Source organism: Callorhinus ursinus, unplaced genomic scaffold (genome assembly GCF_003265705.2).
Source record: "Callorhinus ursinus isolate GAN/ISIS: 27379988/994484 unplaced genomic scaffold, GSC_fseal_2.0 scaffold1, whole genome shotgun sequence".
In the NCBI taxonomy this organism is placed as follows: domain Eukaryota; kingdom Metazoa; phylum Chordata; class Mammalia; order Carnivora; family Otariidae; genus Callorhinus; species Callorhinus ursinus.
The window spans coordinates 117868372-117887694 of NW_027397063.1; the positions used below are offsets into that span (position 1 = coordinate 117868372).

The following is a 19323-nucleotide window of genomic DNA, read 5'->3' on the forward strand; positions in this document are numbered from 1 at the left end:
TAGAGAAGAATGTGTATTCTGTTGCTTTGGGATGGAATGTTCTGAATATGTCTGTGAAGTCCTTTTGGTCCACTGTGTCATTTAAAGTCTTTATTTCCTTGTTGATCTTGCTTAGATGATCTGTCCACTTCAGGGAGGGGGGTGTTAAAGTCCCCCACTATTATTGTATTGTTGTCGATCTGTTTCTTTGCTTTTGTTATTGATTGGCTTATATAATTGGCTGCTCCCACGTTAGGGGCATAGATATTTACAATTGTTAGATCTTCTTGTTGGATAGACCCTTTAAGTAGGATACAGTGTCCTTCCTCATCTCTTATTACAGTCTTTGTTTTAAAATCTAATTTGTCTGATATAAGGATTACCACCCCAGCTTTCTTTTGGTGTCCATTAGCATGGTAAATGGTTTTCCACCTCCTCACTTTCAGTCTGGGGGTGTCTTTGGGTCTAAAATGAGTCTCTTGCAGACAGCATTTGATGGGTCTTGTTTTTTAAACAATCTGGTAGCCTGTGTCTTTAGAGTGGGGCATTTAGCCCATTTACATTCAGGGTAACTATTGAAAGATATGAATTTAGTGCCATTGTATTGCCTGTAAGGTGACTGTGACTGTATATTGTCTGTGTTCCTTTCTGGTCTATGTTGCTTTTAGGCTCTCTTTGCTTAGAGGACCCCTTTCAATATTTCTTGTAGCGCTGGCTTTGTGTTTGCAAATTCCTTTAGTTTTTGTTTGTCCTGGAAGCTTTTTATCTCTCCTTCTATTTTCAGTGACAGCCTAGCTGGATATAATATTCTTGGCTGCATATTTTTCTCATTTAGTGCTCTGAAGATATCATGCCAGTCCTTTCTGGCCTGCCAGGTCTCTGTGGATAGGTCTGTTGCCAGTCTAATGTTTCTACCATTGTAGGTTACATATCTCTTCTCCTGAACTGCTTTCAGGATTTTCTCTTTGTCTCTGAGACTCATAACTTTTACTATCAGATGTTGGGGTGTTGACCTATTTTTATTGATTTTGAGAGGGGTTCTCTGTGCCTCCTGGATTTTGATGCCTGTTTCCTTCCTCACACTAGGGAAGTTCTCTGCTATAATTTGCTCTAGTATACCTTTTTCCCCTCTCTCTCTTCTTCTTCTGGGATCCCAATTATTCTAATGTCATTTCGTCTTACGGTATTGCTTATCTCTCGAATTCTGCCCTCGTGATCCAGTAGTTGTTTCTCTCTCTTTTTCTCAGCTTCTTTATTTTCCATCATTTGGTCTTCTATATCACTAATTCTCTCTTCTGCCTCCTTTATCCTAGCAGTTAGAGCCTCTATTTTTTATTGCACCTCATTAATAGCCTTTTTGATTTCGACTTGGTTAGATTTTAGTTCTTTTATTTCTCCAGAAAGGGTTTCTCTAATAACTTCCATGCTTTTTTCAAACCCAGCTAGTATCTTTAAAATCGTCATTCTGAACTCTAGTTCCGACATCTTACTAATGTCCATATTGATTAGGTCTCTGGCAGTCGGTACTGCCTCTTGTTCTTTGCGTTGAGGTGATTTTTTTCCATCTTGTCATTATGTCCAGAGGATAATAGATGAATGAGAGACCAAAATGCTAACAGGGTAACAGCGTTCCCAGAAAATATACACTAAACAAATCAGAAGAGACTTGAAACGGGGGGGGAAGAAAGGGAAAGAAAGAAGAAAAAAAAAATAGAAAAAGATAAAAACAAACACAAACAAAGCAAAGAAACAGAATATGTTCAGATATGATCAGGCTGGTGCATAGATCAGTGCCACACACTAGATTTGGGGGGTATTTTGGTGTGTTAGAAAAAAGTGCCTCCCAAAATTTTAAAGAAAGAAAACCTTGTATGTCCAAAAATAGGGGTAAGTACGATGAAGGGATGGAATATGACTGTAAAGATGAAAATTATAAAAGATTTTTTAAAAGGAATTGGTAAGAAGTTGGTTGAAAAAAGAAGAGGATTTAAAAAGAGAGAATGTGATCAGGCAGGAGACTAGAACAAAGCCGTACACTAGAGATTTAGGGTATATTTTGATCTCTTAGAAGAAACTGTACCCCAGAATTTTAAAGAGAGAACAACTTATAAATATATATCAAAAATAAGGGTGACTACTATGAAGGGATAGACTATGACTCTAAAAATGAAAAATAAAAAGTATTTTTTTAAGAAAGGGATTGATAAGATGTTGGTTGAAAAAGGGAAAAAGAAAAATTCAAAAGAAAAAAATTAACTTTGAAAGACTAAAGAATCAGGGTAAAAAAGCCATGAATTCTATGTGCAGTATTCCCCTAGCGCTGAAGTTCTGCTGTTCTCTTTGATCGGTAAACTGGTCTTGGCTGGCTGTTCTGGCTGATCTTCTCGGGGAGGGGCCTATTGTCATTGTTCCCAAATGTCTTTGCTGGAGGTGGAATTGCCCCGCCCTTGCCGGGTCCGGGCTAAGTAATCTGCTCCGGTTTGCTCTCAGGAGCTTTTGTTCCCTGCACCTTTCCGTACAGCTTTGGAGGACGAGAGTGAAAATGGTGGCCTCCCAGTCTCCGCCACGGAGGAGCCAAGAACTTGGGGCCCCACCCCTCATTGCACCCCCAGAGAAAAGCAGTCAGTCACTTCCCTCTCCCTGGTCTCCGGCCGCACTCTGTGCTCACCCGGCCTGTGACCAAGCGTTTCTATCTCTGGCACACGACTTGGTGTGGAGTCTCCAAACCCAGCAGACCCCTGCGGTGCGCTCCCACGCCGCTCCTCCTAGGGGAGCAAGGGGAGTCTCCCTGGATCTGCCGCTTGTTGGGTTCCTGCTGGAGGAGCAGTGGCCCAACTGTGTCGCCAGTCACAGTTTATGGCAACCCCGAGCTGAGAGCCCACTCCTCGGTTCCGTGTCTGCAGCCGGCTTCCCTGCTCTGATACCCGGGAGCTCTGCCACACTCAGGCACCCCTGGTCTTTTTGTGACCCCGAGGGTCCTGAGACCACATTGTCCCAGCGAGGGTTCCACACCCCAGTTAGCCACTGGAGCGACATCCCTAAGTGGAGTCGACTTCTAAAAGTTCCAATTTTGTGCTCTGCAGCTCTATCACTTACCGGCACTGGCTGATGGAGCCCCCCTCCCCCGCCATCTGTCTTCCTGAATATCGCCTCAGATTCACTTCTCCGCACGTTCTACCTTCTAGAAAGTGGTCGTTTTTCTGTTCAGAGAGTGGTTGCTATTCTTTTCTTTGATCTTCTGTTGAGTTCGTAGGTGTTCAGAATGGTTTGATCCCTATCCAGCTGAATTCCTGGGACCAGACAAAATCCAGGTCTCCTACTCCTCCGCCATCTTGCTCCCCGCCCCAAGTATTTTGTAGTTCTTAAAGCAAAATTATTTTTGGGAGAGCTTATTCAATATTAGACTTATCAAGAAGTGTGTGTTGGGCTTCTAAATGAGATCTGTTTGAAAAGGGGGTTCTGTTACCCAAATAAATGGAAAGGACTGCTGTAGAACATCTAGCTTATTCTGAGTCACTTAATAACTTCAGGGTTTTATGACAGAGTCTTGACTCTGGGAAAGAAACTGAGGATTGTGGAAGAGAGGGGGGGGGATGGGGTAACTGGGTGATGGGCATTAAGGAGGGCACGTGATGTGAGCACTGGGTGTTATATGCAACTAATGAATCGTTGAACACTACGTCAAAAACTAATGATGTACTATATGTTGGCTAATTGAATTTAAATAAATAAAAAAATTGTCAAATAAAAAAATAACTTCAGGGTTTTACTTGCAGTTTGTAAGAACTTAGTATTGCTAGTTTGTTTTTATAGTACTAGTTTAAAGTTCCTCGTGGTTTCCATCTTCCCTCTCACCAGCAGTATATAGACATTAAACAGAGTTGTTTCTTTTGCCTTCTAGGTGTGATTACAAAGTTAATTATAAAGGGAAAAAAACTTTTTATGTTTTATATTAAGAATAGCTATTTTAGGGGCACATGGGTGGCTCAGTTGGTTAAGCAACTGCCTTCGGCTCAGGTCATGATCCTGGAGTCCCAGGATCAAGTCCCGCATCGGGCTCCCTGCTCAGCGGGGAGTCGGCTTCTCCCTCTGTACGCTTCCCCCCTCATGCTCTTTCTCTCTCATTCTCTCTCTCTCAAATAAATAAATAAAATTTTAAAGAAAAATATAGCTATTTTATTTTTATTTATTTGAGAGAGAGAGTACATGAGCAATGTTGAGGTGGGGAGAGGGAGAAGCAGACGCCCTGCTGAGCAGAGAGCCCAATGTGGGGCTTGATCCCAGGACCCCAAGATCATGACCTGAGCCGAAGGCAGCTGCTTAACCAATTGAGACACCCAGGTGCCCCAAAAATTGCTATTTTAAAAACTACAGGAGCAATAACTATGTTATCGTCTTTGTGTATCCTATCACCTTTGTTTCCCTCTAAGCTTATTCATCCTCAGATATCTTTAAAATTATAAATACACTCTTGTCCCTTATTCTCTATAGTATGAAACGGAGGTCAAAGAGTCTCCTGACCTACTGATCACTAAATGCTTTAGATAAAACTGTGCTTCTTTAGAGGGTCAATAAGAGTAATTTAAACACTTGTATGAAGTAGGAAAGTTTTATTTATAAAGATTTATAACTTTTTTTATATGGCAAGGATTAGTTTAAAAATTAAAATGTTAATGTCTTTTGTTTTTTTTTTTTTAAAGATTTTATTTATTTATTTGAGAGAGAGAATGAGAGAGAGCAAGCACAAGAGGGAGGAGGGTCAGAGGGAGAAGCAGACTCCCTGCTGAGCAGGGAGCCCGATGCGGGACTCGATCCCGGGACTCCAGGATCATGACCTGAGCCGGAGGCAGTCGCTTAACCAACTGAGCCACCCAGGCGCCCAAGTGTTAATGTCTTTTGGAGATGAAGATAGAAATAAGAAGATGGCACTTATATAACATAATGTTACGGGCTCTGAAGTCAGACAGCCTTTGGTTTATGTCTCATTTCTACCACTTAACTATATGACTTCAGGCAAGTTACTTAACCTCTTTAAGCCTGAGATTCCCCTTGAAGAAAGAGTATAGATAAACCATAGTGGGGCGCCTGGGTGGCTCAGTGGGTTAAGCATCTGACTTTTGATTTCAGGTCACGTCATGATCTCAGGGTCTTGAGGTCAAGCCCCATGTCAAACTCTGCACTCAGTGGGGAGTCTGCTTCTCTACCTCTTCCCTCTGCCCCTCTCGTGCGCAGGTGCGTGATCTCTCTCTCAAATAAGAATAAAATCTTAAAAAAAAAAAAAAAGATAAACCAGTAGTATCATCATCATAGTATCACGAGCACTAATTACATACACATAAAGCACCTCAGCACACTGCCTGTATAGGTGAATAAATGAAGAATCCTTGAATAACTTCCAGGCTTCTTGAGATCTCATAAAGCAGGGCTTGGCAAATTTACTTTGTAAAGGACCAGACAGTAAATACTTTAGTCTTTGTCAACCATGTTTTGTCTCTGTACATATTCTATTTTGTTTGGGTTCTGCTTTTTACAACCATTTAAAAATGTAAAAAACATTCCTTTTTTTTTTTTTTTAAAATTTTTTTAAGGGGGGTAAAAAGAAGGGGGGGGGGGGGGGGGGGGGGGGGGAGGGTTGCAGAAGAAGAGGGAAAAGCAGGGAGCCCAACTTGAGCCTCAGTCCCCGGAGTCCAGGATCGTGACCTGAGCCAAAGACAGATGCCTCATAAAGCCATTTTTTTAAAGATTTTATTTATTTGTCAGAGAGAGAGAGAGCACAAGCAGGGAAAACAGCAGGCAGAGGGAGAAGCAGGCTCCCTGCTGAGCAAGGAGCCTAGTGTGGGACTCAGTCCCAGGACCCTGGGATCATGACCTGAGCTGAAGGCAGACGCTTAACTGACTGAGCTATCCAGGTGTCCCCCGTAAAAGCCGTTCTTAACTCACAGGCTGCAGGCCCAATTTGGCCCCTAGGCTGTAGTTAGCCAATCCTTGTACACAGCACCACTAGATTTATCAAAAACTAAGTTTTTACCTTTTTTTTTTAATTTAAACTTTACTTAGTGAACATACAGTGCAATATTGGTTTCAGGAGTAGAATTCAGTGATTCATCACTTAAAACATCCAGTGCTCATCACAAGTGTCCTCTTTAATACGTATCACTGATTTAGCCCATTTCCCTCCATCAACTCTCAGTTTGTACTGTATTCTTAAGAGTCTCATATGGCTTGTTTCCCTTTCTCCTTTTTTTTATTTTCCCTGTTCCCATATATTCATTTGTTTTCTTTCTTAAATTTCACATATGAGTGAGATCATTTGTTTTTTTGTCTTTTTCTGACTTATTTCACTTAAGATAATATCCTCTAGCTCCATCCACATCTTTGCAAATGGCAAGATTTCATTTTTTTGATTGCTGAGTTATATTCCATTGTGTGTGTGTACATATACATGTATATGTATATATACATATACACACACGCCACATAGTCTTTATCCATTCATCTTTTGATGGACATCTGGTCTCTTTCCATGGTTTGGCTATTATGGACATTGCTGCTATAAACATTGGGGTGCAGGTGCCCCTTCGGATCACTGCATTTGTATCTTTGGGGTAAATGCCCAGTAGTGCAATTGCTGGGTCATAGGGTAGATCTATTTAACTTTTTTAGGAACCTCCATACTGTTTTCCAGAGTGGCTGCACCAGTTTACATTACCACCAACAGTGTAAAGGGTTCCCCTTTCTGTGCATCCTTGCCAACCACCTGTTGTTTCTTATGTTGTTAATTTTAGCCATTCTTGCAGGTGTGAGGTGGTGTCTGAGTGTGGTTTTGATTTGTATTTCTCTGATGGAGAGTGATGTTGAGCATCTTTTCGTGTGTCTGTTAGCCATCGGGATGTCTTCTTTGGAAAAGTGTTTATTCATGTCTTCTGCCCATTTCTTGAATGGATTATTTGTTTTTTGGGTGTTGAGTTTGATAAGTTCTTTATAGATTTTGAATACTAACGCTTTGTCTGATACGTCATTTGCATATATCTTCTCCCATTCTGTAGGCTGCCTTTTAGTTTTGTTGACTATTTCCTTTGCTGTGCAAAAGCTTTTTATCTTGATGAAGTCCCAATAGTTCATTTTTGCTTTTGCTTCTCTTGCCTCCAACAGCGTGTCTAGTAAGAAGTTGCTAGGCCAAGGTCAAAGTGGATGCTGCCTGTGTTCTCCTCTAGGATTCTGACGGTTTCCTGTCTCTACATTTAGATCTTTCATCCATTTTGAATTTATTTTTGTGTATGGTGTAAGAAAGTGGTCCAGTTTCATTCTTATGCATGTTGCTGTCCAGTTTTCTTTCCCAACAGTGTTTGTTGAGGAGACTTTTTTCCACTGGATATCCATTCCTGCTTTGTCAAATATTAGTTGACCATATACTTGTGGGTCCATTTCTGGGCTCTCTATTATGTTCCATTGATCTATGTGTCTGTTTTTGTGCCAGTACCATACTGTCTTGATGACTACAGCTTTGTAATAGAGCTTAAAATCCAGAATCATGATGCCTCCAGTTATGTTTTTCTCTTTCAGAATTGCTTTGGCTATTTGGGGTCTTCTGTGATTCCATACAAACATTAGGATTGTTTGTTCCAGCTCTGTGAAAAATCTGGTCGTATTTTGATAAGGATTACATTAAATGTGTAGATTGTTTTGGGTAGTATGGACATTTTAACAGTGTTTGTTCTTCCAATCCATGAGTATGGAATGGTTTTCCATTTCTTTGTGTGCTCTTCAATTTCTTTCATAAGTGATCTCTAGTTTTCAGAGTACAGATCTTTTACCTCCTTAGTTAGGTTTATTCCTAGGTATCTTATTTTTGGTGCAATTGCAAGTGAGAGCGATTCCTTGATTTCTTTTTCTGCTGCTTCATTATTGGTGTATAGACATGCAACAGGTTTCTGCACATTGGTTTTATACCCTTCAACTTTGCTGAATTCATGTATTTTAGCAATTTTTTGGTGGTCTTTCAGGTTTTCTGCATATTGTATCATGTCGTCTGCAAATAGTGAAAGTTTGACTTCTTCCTTGCCATTTTGGAGCCTTTTATTTCTTTTTGTTGTGTGATTGCTGAGGCTAAGACTTCCAGTAGTATGTTAAATAGTACTTTTACCTTTTAAACTTCTAGCCTCGAATTGCCAGTGTTTATTGCATATTAGGGACTATATATATTTTGTTACTGACATTTATGTTTTTTTTTTTCTAATTATCCATCAGCCAACTTGATTCTGAAATGTAATAGTTGAGACTATTTGCTTGGGTCCTTCATCAGTAGTTCTGTTAAATCCATATTGTAGTAGCTAAGCAGCTGTAAACTCAATATGAAAATTTTAGGAGGTTTTTGAAAGATAAAAAACCATAAAAAGCAATAACCATAATTCTCTTACTATATTTATCAGTTATTTCCACGTGAAGGGCTTGACCATTTAGGCCATTACTTCTGTTTTTTCCTTAATGATACTTTCTCAGTTCTGTTGTGAATTAGCAAAACCGGTTTGGGGACTGAGACAGGCCCAGGGAGTTACCAGAGCATCATAATTTTCAATTAATTGGAGTTTCTAGTATACTAGGAATACCTAGAACAGTGACATGATTGCTGTTGTCATTTCTAATGGAAGATGGAAATAATGACAGTACTCTTGGTAGCCAAGAAGATGGGATGAGTTTGTGTACTTACTGAGCCTTAGTTTTTGTGACTGTGGTCACAGTTCTCAGGCTTCATGTTACCTTTAAGTATAAGATAAATTTTCTGCTAGAAAACATTTCTTTTTCTCTTTCAGTTGAAGCTGTGAAGTCTGAACTTGAGCCCTTTAATGACTCTACTCATATTTCTCTGCAAGAAGAAAACCAGTCTTCTGTCACTCGTTGCCTCCCTGATGCTTCTACAATTACTGAAGAAGGTTTATTTAGCCAAAAGAGTTTCCTTGTTTTGGGGTTTAGTAATGAAAATGAATCTAATATTGCAAATATCATAAGAGAAAATGCTGGAAAAATCGTGTCCCTTCAGAGCAGAATTGTTGCTGATTATGCTGTGGTTCCTCTGCTGGGGTGTGAAGTAGAAGCAACTGTGGGAGAAGTTGTCACAAATACGTGGCTGGTAAGAAAACCCTGTAGCAGTTGAAATGTGTTGAAGGATATCAGGCCCTGAGAGTGTTAATGTTTATTTCCTAAGCAATTCAGTTTAGGTAAATTGGCATTTGCGCAAGGTTTAGATTTTGAGTTTAGCAAAGGGAATTGTAAGATAGGAAAATACGCAAGCTTTCTTGGCCCCAATCCTGGCAGAGTAGAGCTTATTGTTTCCCTGGGGCCACAGCAGCAGCATTCCTTCTTAAGATGTTACCCCAGGTCACCTCATACTATTTCAGTCCTCGCTGTTTTCTCACAACCAAAGCATGGGTGCACTTTTGTATTGTTCTTTTTTATTGGCTGAACACTGGTAATTCAACCACTTTTTTTTAACTTTCCAAGAGCTAAGAGGAAAATTTATAAACTAATACTTGGGAAGAAATTAAATTTACCGCAATATTTAGTAATTAAATGGTAAACCTGCCTGATGTTAATATCCTGTGTAATGAATTAATTTTTTTAATATAATGTGAAATGTATTGAGAATGAGCATACACAAGGTTATTTTCAAGTAAAATCGCTTTTCATGTAAACTAAAATTACTGCTACTGTAACCAAACCAGTGTTAACCACTAGTTGCTTATTTCAGGTTGCTGTTCTTGTGTCTCTTGTTTTTAAAAGGTAACTTGTATAGACTATCAGACTTTAATTGATCCAAAGTCAAATCCTCTCTTCATACCAGTCCCAGTAATGGCAGGAATGACTCCTTTAGAGGGTTGTGTTATTTCGTTCAGCCAGTGTGCAGGAGCAGAAAAAGATTCGTTGACGTTCTTAGCAAATCGCCTTGGAGCAAGGTATGTAGTATTTTTTGTGCACTTGCTATCATGGTGTACCTTTTGACTTATTGGTGAACATTCAAATTGGAATTGAGCTTTGTGATGGCTCAGTACTACTAGATGGATACCTGGCAAAGGTTCAGACCATGGGCATTAGTGCTTACCTACCAGGAAAGGGAATATGTAAAGCTGATATGAGGGCCATGATTGAATATTGCACATCCAAGCATTATTCCCTTCCATGGGCCATATGGGCAATTTATTCTTTTTCAGTAATGAATACTTGGGAAGGAAAAAAAAAAAAGAAAATTACTTCCAAAATTCAAATTAGCCCAACCCCTAAGTGAACCTTAGGTGGTAACTGTTCTAAAAGGAAGCAGAAAACTTATATCAGTAAATGTAAATGAAATCAACTTTTATATTTTAAAAAAAAGTTCTTTTAGATTAGATCTTGAAGCAACACTTAAAATGACTTTAAAGAGACACACCTAAAACAAATTGATTCAGAACATCTGGAAAAAAAAAAGATGGGCAAAGGTATGTCAAAGAAATGCAAACAAAAGGAAAGGAGGGGTTGCAGTTCTAATGTCAGACAAGTTTGGATTCAAATGCAAAAGCATTAAGTAAGAAAAAGAAGAGCACTGTAAATAGCTAGTCACACTGAAGTTAAAATATATAAATGCCAAAAAGAACATGACTGTCATCCATCAGACGAAAACATTAGGAGATACAAGGTGGAATCAACAGAAATACATTAGTAATGTAGGAGACTTTAATTTCCATCTTTTATTTCATGAGAGGTCACATAGGAAAACAGGGAAGGATCTAGATTTCAATAGCATAGTCATCTACCCTGAAACAGAAAACATACCTTTTCAAGTGCCTGTAGAACACTAAGAAACATTGCCTATAAAGAAATTGGCCACAAAGAAAAGCTCAGTAAATTCCCTGAAGTAGAAAGAGTACAGACCATACTCACTAATCATGATGCAAAAAGACTAGAAATGAATAGTATAAATAGAAAATGAAAAGACCTTATAAACTGGACATTTTAGAACTATTTCATAACTCTTGGTTCTAAGAGGAATTCAAACCCATTTATAAGCCTAGAAATCATTATCAACACAATGGTAATAAGCAATCCCAGTGCCCAGATTGTGATCCTAAAATACCATTTCTGGCTAAAAGAAACTAAAATGTAAAGAAATGATTAATTCTAGGGGGCGCCTAGGTGGTTCAGCCCCTTAGGCATCTGCCTTTGGCTCAGGTCTTGATCCCAGTATCCTGGGATCAAGTGCCACATCGTGCTCCCTGCTCAGTGGGGAGCCTGCTTCTCCCTCTTCCTCTACCCACCCCCCCGCCAACTCATGCTCATGCTCACTGCTCTCTCTCTCTGCACTCTCTCTCTCAAATAAATAAAGTCTTTAAAAAAAAAATTAATTCCAGGTCTGGGGCAGAAAAGGTATCAGTGAGTATGGAACATTTTGTCAGACCAGATAGCAAGGACTGCTAAGGAAGTTGTGTCAAAAGGACCTCCACTGGCCAAAGACAGGAAAATTTAAGTATCACTAAAGAGAATAATGGCAGTGGATCCAAACACATCAAATAATGTTTAAATCATGATTTCATAATGACTTCCAAACAAAGCTAATTGGTCATGTTTGAAAGATGCTGGGAAACCAGCCCATTATTTGAAAGCTGTCAGATAAAGTGAAAGGATCAAGTATTTATCCTGCCTTTCCTATGTAATCTGTATCAGAGTACCATAATAATGGATAAGACAGTTTCTCTTTAAGAGGTATTCCAACAAATAAATGAAGAAGGATAGGGTTATAACTCCTAATGAATGAAAACATCTGGGCTCTGAAAATCAGTAATCACATAATAAAAAGGAAAACAGACATTATATGCCTCCTGATGAATAACACACTATCACCTTAAAGTGGCCTTACCAAAATGATAAAACCTCAATATGATGAAGTTTCTAGATTCAACTACTGATTTATAAGAAATAGGAGAATAGGCTCTCTGCTCCTCCCTGTTCGACAGACAGCCGCATCTTCTGGTGCAGTGCCAGCCGCATCCCTGAGACACGATGGTGAAGGTCAGAGTGAACGGATTTGGCCATATTGGGCGCCTGGTCACCAGGGCTGCTTTTAACTCTGGCAAAGTGGGTATTGTCGCCATCAATGACCCCTTCATTGACCTCAACTACATGGTCTACATGTTCCAGTATGATTCCACCCATGGCAAATTCCACAGCACAGGCAAGGCTGAGAACAGGAAGCTTGTCATCAATTGGAAAGTCCATCTCCATCTTCCAGAAGTGAGATCCCGCCAACATCAAATGGGGTGATGCTGGTGCCGAGTATGTTGTGGAGTCCACTGGGGTCTTCACCACCATGGAGAAGGCTGGAGCTCACTTGAAGGGCAGGGCCAAGACGGTCATCATCTCTGCTCCTTCTGTCGATGCCCCCATGTTCGTGATGGGTGTGAACCATGAGAAGTATGACAACTCCCTCAAGATTGTCAGCAATGCCTCCTGCACCACCAACTGCTTGGCTCCTCTGGCCAAGGTCATCCATGACAATTTCGGCATTGTGGAGGGACTCATGACCACCGTCCATGCCATCACTGCCACCCAGAAGACCGTGTCCGTCCCCTCTGGGAAGCTGTGGCGTGATGGCCAAGGGGCTGCCCAGAACATCATCCCTGCTTCCACTGGCACTGCCAAGGCTGTGGGCAAGGTCATCCCTGACCTGAACGGGAAGCTCACCGGCATGGCCTTCCGTGTCCCCACCCCCAACACGTCTATCGTCGATCTGACCTGCCACCTGGAGAAAGCTGCCAAATACGACAACATCAAGAAGGTGGTGAAGCAGGCATCAGACGGCCCCCTCAAGGGCATCCTGGGGTACACTGAGGACCAGGTTGTCTCCTGCGACTTTAACAGTGACACCACCCACTCCTCCACCTTCGATGCCGGGGCTGGCATTGCTCTCAACAACCACTTTCTCAAGCTCATTTCCTGGTATGACAATGAATTTGGCTACAGCAACCGGGTAGTGGACCTTATGGTCTACATGGCCTCCAAGGAGTAAGAGCCCCCTGGACCACCAGCCCCAGCAAGAGAAAGAGGAAGAGAGAGGCCCTCAGCTGCTGGGGAGTTCCTGCCCCAACTTATCCCCCAAAACACTGAGAATCTCCCGACCTCCACCATTTCCATCCCAGGCCCCCTGAAGAAGGGGAGGGTCTTGGGGAAGCCTACCTTGTCATGTACCATCAATAAAGTATACTGTACCCAGCCAAAAAAAAAAATAATAATATGTTAAACTATAGCACAGAAATGCAGTTAGCAAAATCCAGACTCTGAGATAACTTTGTTATAAATAATACAGTGTCTTCAACAAATATGTATTAAGGGGAAGGGAAAGAGGACGGAGCCTATAAGCTAAAAGACAAAAAAACCCAAAAAACTAGTTTTTAAGAATGCACTATGTGATAAAACTAAAGAAAGGTAAGGAAGTGATTGCCACAAATACCCAAATAGTGGCTACTACTAAGAAGGGAGGTATGGAGGGGTTGTAATTGAGCAAGGGACACATTGGAGAGGTTCTGGAGTGGCTGGCAAGATTCTGTCATCTGATGTAGTTGGTAGATACAAGGGTTTTCACTTAATAATAATTCACTAAATTTTGTATTTCCATTTTCACTGTCTTCTGTATTTGAATTATACTAAACAATAAAAAGCTTTTTGAAAAAAACTGAAGTTGCAGAAAATCTAGAAAGTAATGATAGCAAAAGTATGACACCCAAGTTCCAGGGGTTAAACTAAAGCAGTGCTTAGAGAAAAATTTAGTAAAGTGGCTTTTAATAAGTATCAATAAAGTGGCAAATTAATATACAGAAATCATTGACCTTCATACAACCAGTTAGAAAAGCTAATGAAAACTAAGTTTCAATGAGAGATAAAATACTTACCAACAGGTTTAACAGGAAACTTGGAAGAGCTACAGAAGCTTATAAAATGCTATTAAGGGAACAGTAGAAAAGATATCCATGTTCTTGAAAAGAAGATTATAAAGTTTCTATTGTTCAGTCCCCTACATTAATGTATAAATTTAACATCCCAGTTAAAATGCCATCCAGATTTTTTAGGGAGGGCAACAAGCAAACTAAATTCTTGAATTCTTAAGAAAAGGTTAGCAAGCAGAAAAATCATGAAAATTCCAAAATAGAATAGTTATTTAAATATATTTTGTAAAACCTCACTAAATAATAGTGTGGCTTTAATAAGTTGCAGGAAGTTCAGTGAACGAGCAGAAAGTCTAGAAATAGACCAAATACAAACAGGAATTTAGTGTATGATAAAAATGATATTCCGGGATGCCTTGGGTGGTGATTCAGTCAGTTAAGCATCTCCCTTCGGCTCAGGTCATAATCTCAGGGTCCTGGAATCGAGCCCCACATGGGGCTCCCTGCTCAGCGGGGAGTCTGCCTCTCCCCCCTCCCTCCCGCTTGTGCTCTCTCTCTCAGATAAAATCTTTATTAAAAAAAGTGATATTCCAAGTCATTGAAGAAGAGAGATGGCTTATTCAGTAAATAGGATTCAATAAAGTTAGAGCCATATCTCATACAAAATAAGTACCAAATGGATCAGTGAGTTAAATGTGAAAAATGAAACCATGAAAGTGCTAGGAAAAATGTGGGAGATTTAAAGAATCTTGAAAGTGGGAACTAGAGCATAAAACCCAGAAGCTGTTTAAAAAAAAAATTCTGTTTATATATCAAGTGGTGGACTTCTCTTTTCTGTCCCCATGTTCTCTGTGTTTAATAAATATTCTGTGATTTTGAACAAGTCACTTAATTGTATCTTTTCCCAGGTATCTTTACGATTGTAAAAGGGATGCCTGGGTGGTTCAGTCACTTAAGCGTCTGCCTTGGGCTCAGGTCATGATTATGTGGTCTTGGGATCGAGCCCCACATCGGGCTCTTTGTTCAGCGGGGAGTCTGCTTCTCCCTCTGCCTCCTCTGCCTGCCGCTCCCCGTTTGTGCGCACACATGTGCGTATGCTCTCTCTCTCTCTCTCTCTCTCTCTCTCTCTCTCTCTCTCTCTTTCTCTCTCACAAATAAAATCTTTAAAAAAAAAACAATATTTTGTAAAATACTGGTATTTCACAAATATTAAGGGTATCAAATGAGATTATGTCTGAAAATGCTTTGGGAAGACATAGTGGGCTAGAAAGATACAGTGTGTTATTCATACCCTTTCTGTGCTCCCTGGCTATTCCATGCCTCCTTTTGGGAAGAAGGGCCAAGGTGGGTAGGTGATGACTAATTAAGGAGGTAATTTTCCTGGTTAGTTCTTGAAAGTCTAGGTTAATTTGCTTATGTTTTTATAAAAAGTTTTACTGTAGCAATACATTTTTATCTTTGAGTAAGCGTTTGTAAGAGGATTCGTAAACATCAACTTTTTATCAGCGAGTATTATATATAGAACTCTTAACAACAGTTGTATTAGAAACTTCCTTCTTAGCTTGCTCACTAGTTGTGTATATGACCGTTTGCTTTTATTTAAATATAATTTTCAGCGTTCAAGAATTCTTTGTTCGCAAATCCAATGCAAAGAAAGGCATGTTTGCCAGTACACATCTTGTATTGAAAGAACCAGGTGGATCTAAATATGAAGCTGCCAAGAAGTGGAATTTACCAGCAGTCACCACATCTTGGTTGTTGGAGACTGCTAGAATGGGAAAGAGAGCCAATGAAAGCCATTTTCTGATTGAAAAGTCAACTAAAGAAGGTTAATACTTTTATTTTGTTCTTTTATATGTATTTTTACAATTTGATGGTTTCTGGAATATGAATGTGTCAAAGCTTGTTTTTAGACAAGGTCACTGATTTCTCCTTTTCACGTTGAGTGTTGTGCACCGCTGTTAAGCATTCCTTATTGGGTGGCAAAATAAACATGTTCATAGCACAGATACTTAATTTTACCTGTTCTCTACTGCAGGCACTGTCTGAAAGCTGGAAGGTACAAAATAATCTAGAAGCATTCTGGGGTCTCAGTGTTTGAAGTCTTACGATGTGAGCTAGGATCCCATTTATTGTTCCTTCTGTGGCTCACACTGACACACCATGTCAATCATGTGCTCTCGCTTCCTCTCATCTTTGGACTTCTGTGTCTTTTCTCTAGCGCACCTCATGCTTGCCTCTTTGTCCTTATCTTTCAGTTCTGGGAAGCCTTCCTTGACCCACCAACTATAGCCTTTGTCTTGCCAAAACTCCCTGCATTATCCCCTTTGAACCTTTGATCCCAGTGGTGTAATTCTAGTTTGCTTTCACATCTCCCTACTCAGTTACAGGCTCTGAAAGGGCAAAGAATATGCATGTCTTGTGCGTTATATATTTCCATTGTCTAGCATTGGACCTGGCATGGCATAGCCATCTATTAAGTGTTTTTGTTAAATGTTGAAAAAAGGCTGGTGGGAGGACACAGTACCCCCTCTTCTAAGATGATGGCATCCCTAGGCAAACTTCAGGGACAAGTCAGTAGCTTGGGAACAGCTCTCAGAGCCATTATTGCTTACCCAGACAGACTGGAAATTTTACAACTGAGGCAAAGTGACATTTAGGTCATATTAAAATTTCACTAAGAACTTTTTAAAAACTTCACTGTAGTTGTTAACTCAGAGTATATGTAATTGGGTTTGTTTTTTTTTTTAACTGCCATTGACTAAGATGACACATATAATATTTGGCAAATCGTGAGGTTTATTAAAAATATTTCAAGCAACAATATGAAATAGGAAGTCTAATTTCATTCATTGTTTCAATTGTTATGCTTTGTCTAACTCAACATATTTTAATACATCATTTGGTTTGTTTCTTGGAAGGTAGGTATATAACTTTGTGACTTAAAGTGTACTTGAGAATTCACATGAAAACTAACAGTATGATATAAGAGTATCACTTTGTGTATGCCTCTTTAGAGATAAAAGATGACCTTAGTGGCTCACATTTGTTTCTTTTCATTTTAAATCTCTAGAACAAAGTTTGGAAACTGAAATAACAAACAGGGTGAATCTAAATCCAGATACTCTGGAGCATCCTGTTGCACAACTGGAAACTCACAGGAAAACAGCTGTTACACCTTTAGATATGAACCGCTTTCAGAGTAAAGCTTTCCGTGCTGTGATCTCACAACACACCAGACAGGTTTCAGTCTCCCCACCAGTGGGACAGCGACTTCAGAAGGAGCCCTCCTTACATCTGGATACACCATCAAAATTTCTGTCCAAGGACAAACTCTTCAAACCTTCCTTTGATGTGAAGGTAGGGTTTATAGAAAACAGTCCTGGAGTTAACCATTAACAATTCATAGTATATTAAAGTTAAAGCTCCAAATTCTGCATCACCTCTAAAGTTTGTGGTAGTAAGTTTTCCAGAGATACTGGCAGGTAGATTCATATTATCGCGTTCCATCATATACTTAGGGTTGAGATAACAGCTGGAGGTAAAATGGTGTGAAATCAGGACTGGGTTCAAGTCCCAGATCACGAACAGTATGACTCTGGACAGATCATTTAACATATCCAAGCATAGGCTTTTTCTTTTGTACAAAGAGGCTATCACTTGCTCTGAAAACTCAGATTTATCTTAAGGATCGAATGAAATGGTGTGATGAAATGATTTTATAAACTATGATATAAACCCATTGCTACTTATATTTTGATTCTAGCAGTACCCTCAGTGCTTTCCCTCCAAGAATGTGTCTATTATCACCTTATTTTGCAGTCATTTCCCTTGAAAAGATGGGTTAAGTCTGCATCTTTGTTTGATCTCCTGAGCACTGGAGGATGGCTCCTTTTCTGAGAAATTCATTCACAGATCAAGAGTTTATTTGTCAATAAATGGTTTCCTCTTATTCTCCAAAAATGATTTTCTTCACTATTCCTTTAGTAGCTGTTGGCCTTTCAAATGGCTATTAAAATCATTGTTGATGATTTTTTATCCATGAGCCTTTGCACAATTACTGTACTAATCATCTGTTGGAGTTCTGCTGATAGGGTATTAAGCAACATTCTGGGCACCTGGGTGGCTCACTCGGTTAAGTGTCTGACTCTTGATCTCGGCTCAGGGCTTAATCTCAGGGTCTGGAGTTCAAGCACAGTGTTGGGCTCCATGCTGGGCATGGGGCCTACTTAAAAAAACATAAAGCAACATTCTAATAATTTTTACTGGTGTGTTTAGGAGTAGGTTTATAAAATTTACAGATTGTTCGTCTTCAGAAAATAAATATAAATTGATACTTTGGATAGTTCTCACCAAGCAAAACCTTTGCTCGAAAAAGTAACATTTGGTACTATCATTAACACTGATCATTATGCCTTAAGAAATAGAGAAAAATCACTGGTTTGAGAACAGATCTAGAATCAGGCTTCTGTTTTGCTTCTTGCTGTCTTTTAAGGCAGGTTAACCTCTTTGGGCTGGAGTTTATCTCCATCTGTAAAATCATGGAGTATATCTAGATGATCTCTAAGGTCTCTTAGCTCACAGACTCTTTGAATAGTAGATGAAATGATACTAGTAGGCAAGAAAAATAGAAATATTCCCAGTCATTGACACCATTCTTCTTTAGATACCTTGCAGAAAGCTGATGGTTCTGAAATAGTCTCAGTGAAGGCACAAAACACATTTAAAAGTTTTATCATTTAGAGTCATAGTTTACTTAGCAGGGTTTTTCTTTTTTTTTCCTTTCTTTTTGGGGGGCTGATTTTGGGGGCTTTTTTTTTTTCCTTTTTGGTAATACATAAAATGGTACTTCATCTTACAATCAGTGGTTCTTCAAATTGATGTAATATGGTACATTGAATTTTTTACTCAACAATAGGGCCCATGAAATAATCATAAAATTGAACACGTTAGGCCTCATATTTTAAAAATCTTCTATTTAATTTTTATTTGGCATACATCAGAAAAGTACAACAAATGTGCTGCTAAATGTTAAAGTTAACAGCTGGAAGGCCACTGTACATGTTCAGAAAGAGATCATTGCCAGTGCCATAGAGCCTTCCTCATGCCTCTCCTTCATCACTGTTTCCTCCTTCCTTCCAGAGGTAACACTCCTGACTTCTAACACTAGTTTTATTATGCTTGTTTTTATTTTTAATTTTAAACGTAGAATTATAATATATATTCTTCTTGAGCCTTTTTTTTGTTCAACCTGTTTGAAAGCTGTGTCCTTGTTCCTGTAACTTTAGTTCATTGGTTTCACTGCTGCATAATATTCCATTAAATGGGTATACCACAATTTACATACCCAGTCTACTATTGATGAGCATTTAGATGGCTACTAGATTTTTGCTCTTACAAATCATGTAGACATTCTTGTGCATGTCTTTTGAAATAT

At 39.5% G+C, this 19323-nt stretch overlaps 1 protein-coding gene and 1 pseudogene across 3 annotated transcripts in view; both read left to right on the forward strand.

Moving 5' to 3' along the window:
* The window catches only part of TOPBP1 (DNA topoisomerase II binding protein 1), a 52121-nt gene that overhangs the window by 19192 nt on the left and 13606 nt on the right, over positions 1-19323 (forward strand). For all 3 annotated transcript variants that reach the window (XM_025867172.2, XM_073899965.1, XM_073899968.1), the window contains 4 exons: positions 8790-9106; positions 9757-9929; positions 15503-15714; positions 16960-17246. In XM_025867172.2, the coding sequence (XP_025722957.1) occupies positions 8790-9106; positions 9757-9929; positions 15503-15714; positions 16960-17246 (989 nt within the window). The remainder of the gene's footprint in view (positions 1-8789; positions 9107-9756; positions 9930-15502; positions 15715-16959; positions 17247-19323) is intronic.
* Positions 12001-14990, forward strand: LOC141374015 (glyceraldehyde-3-phosphate dehydrogenase-like; annotated as a pseudogene).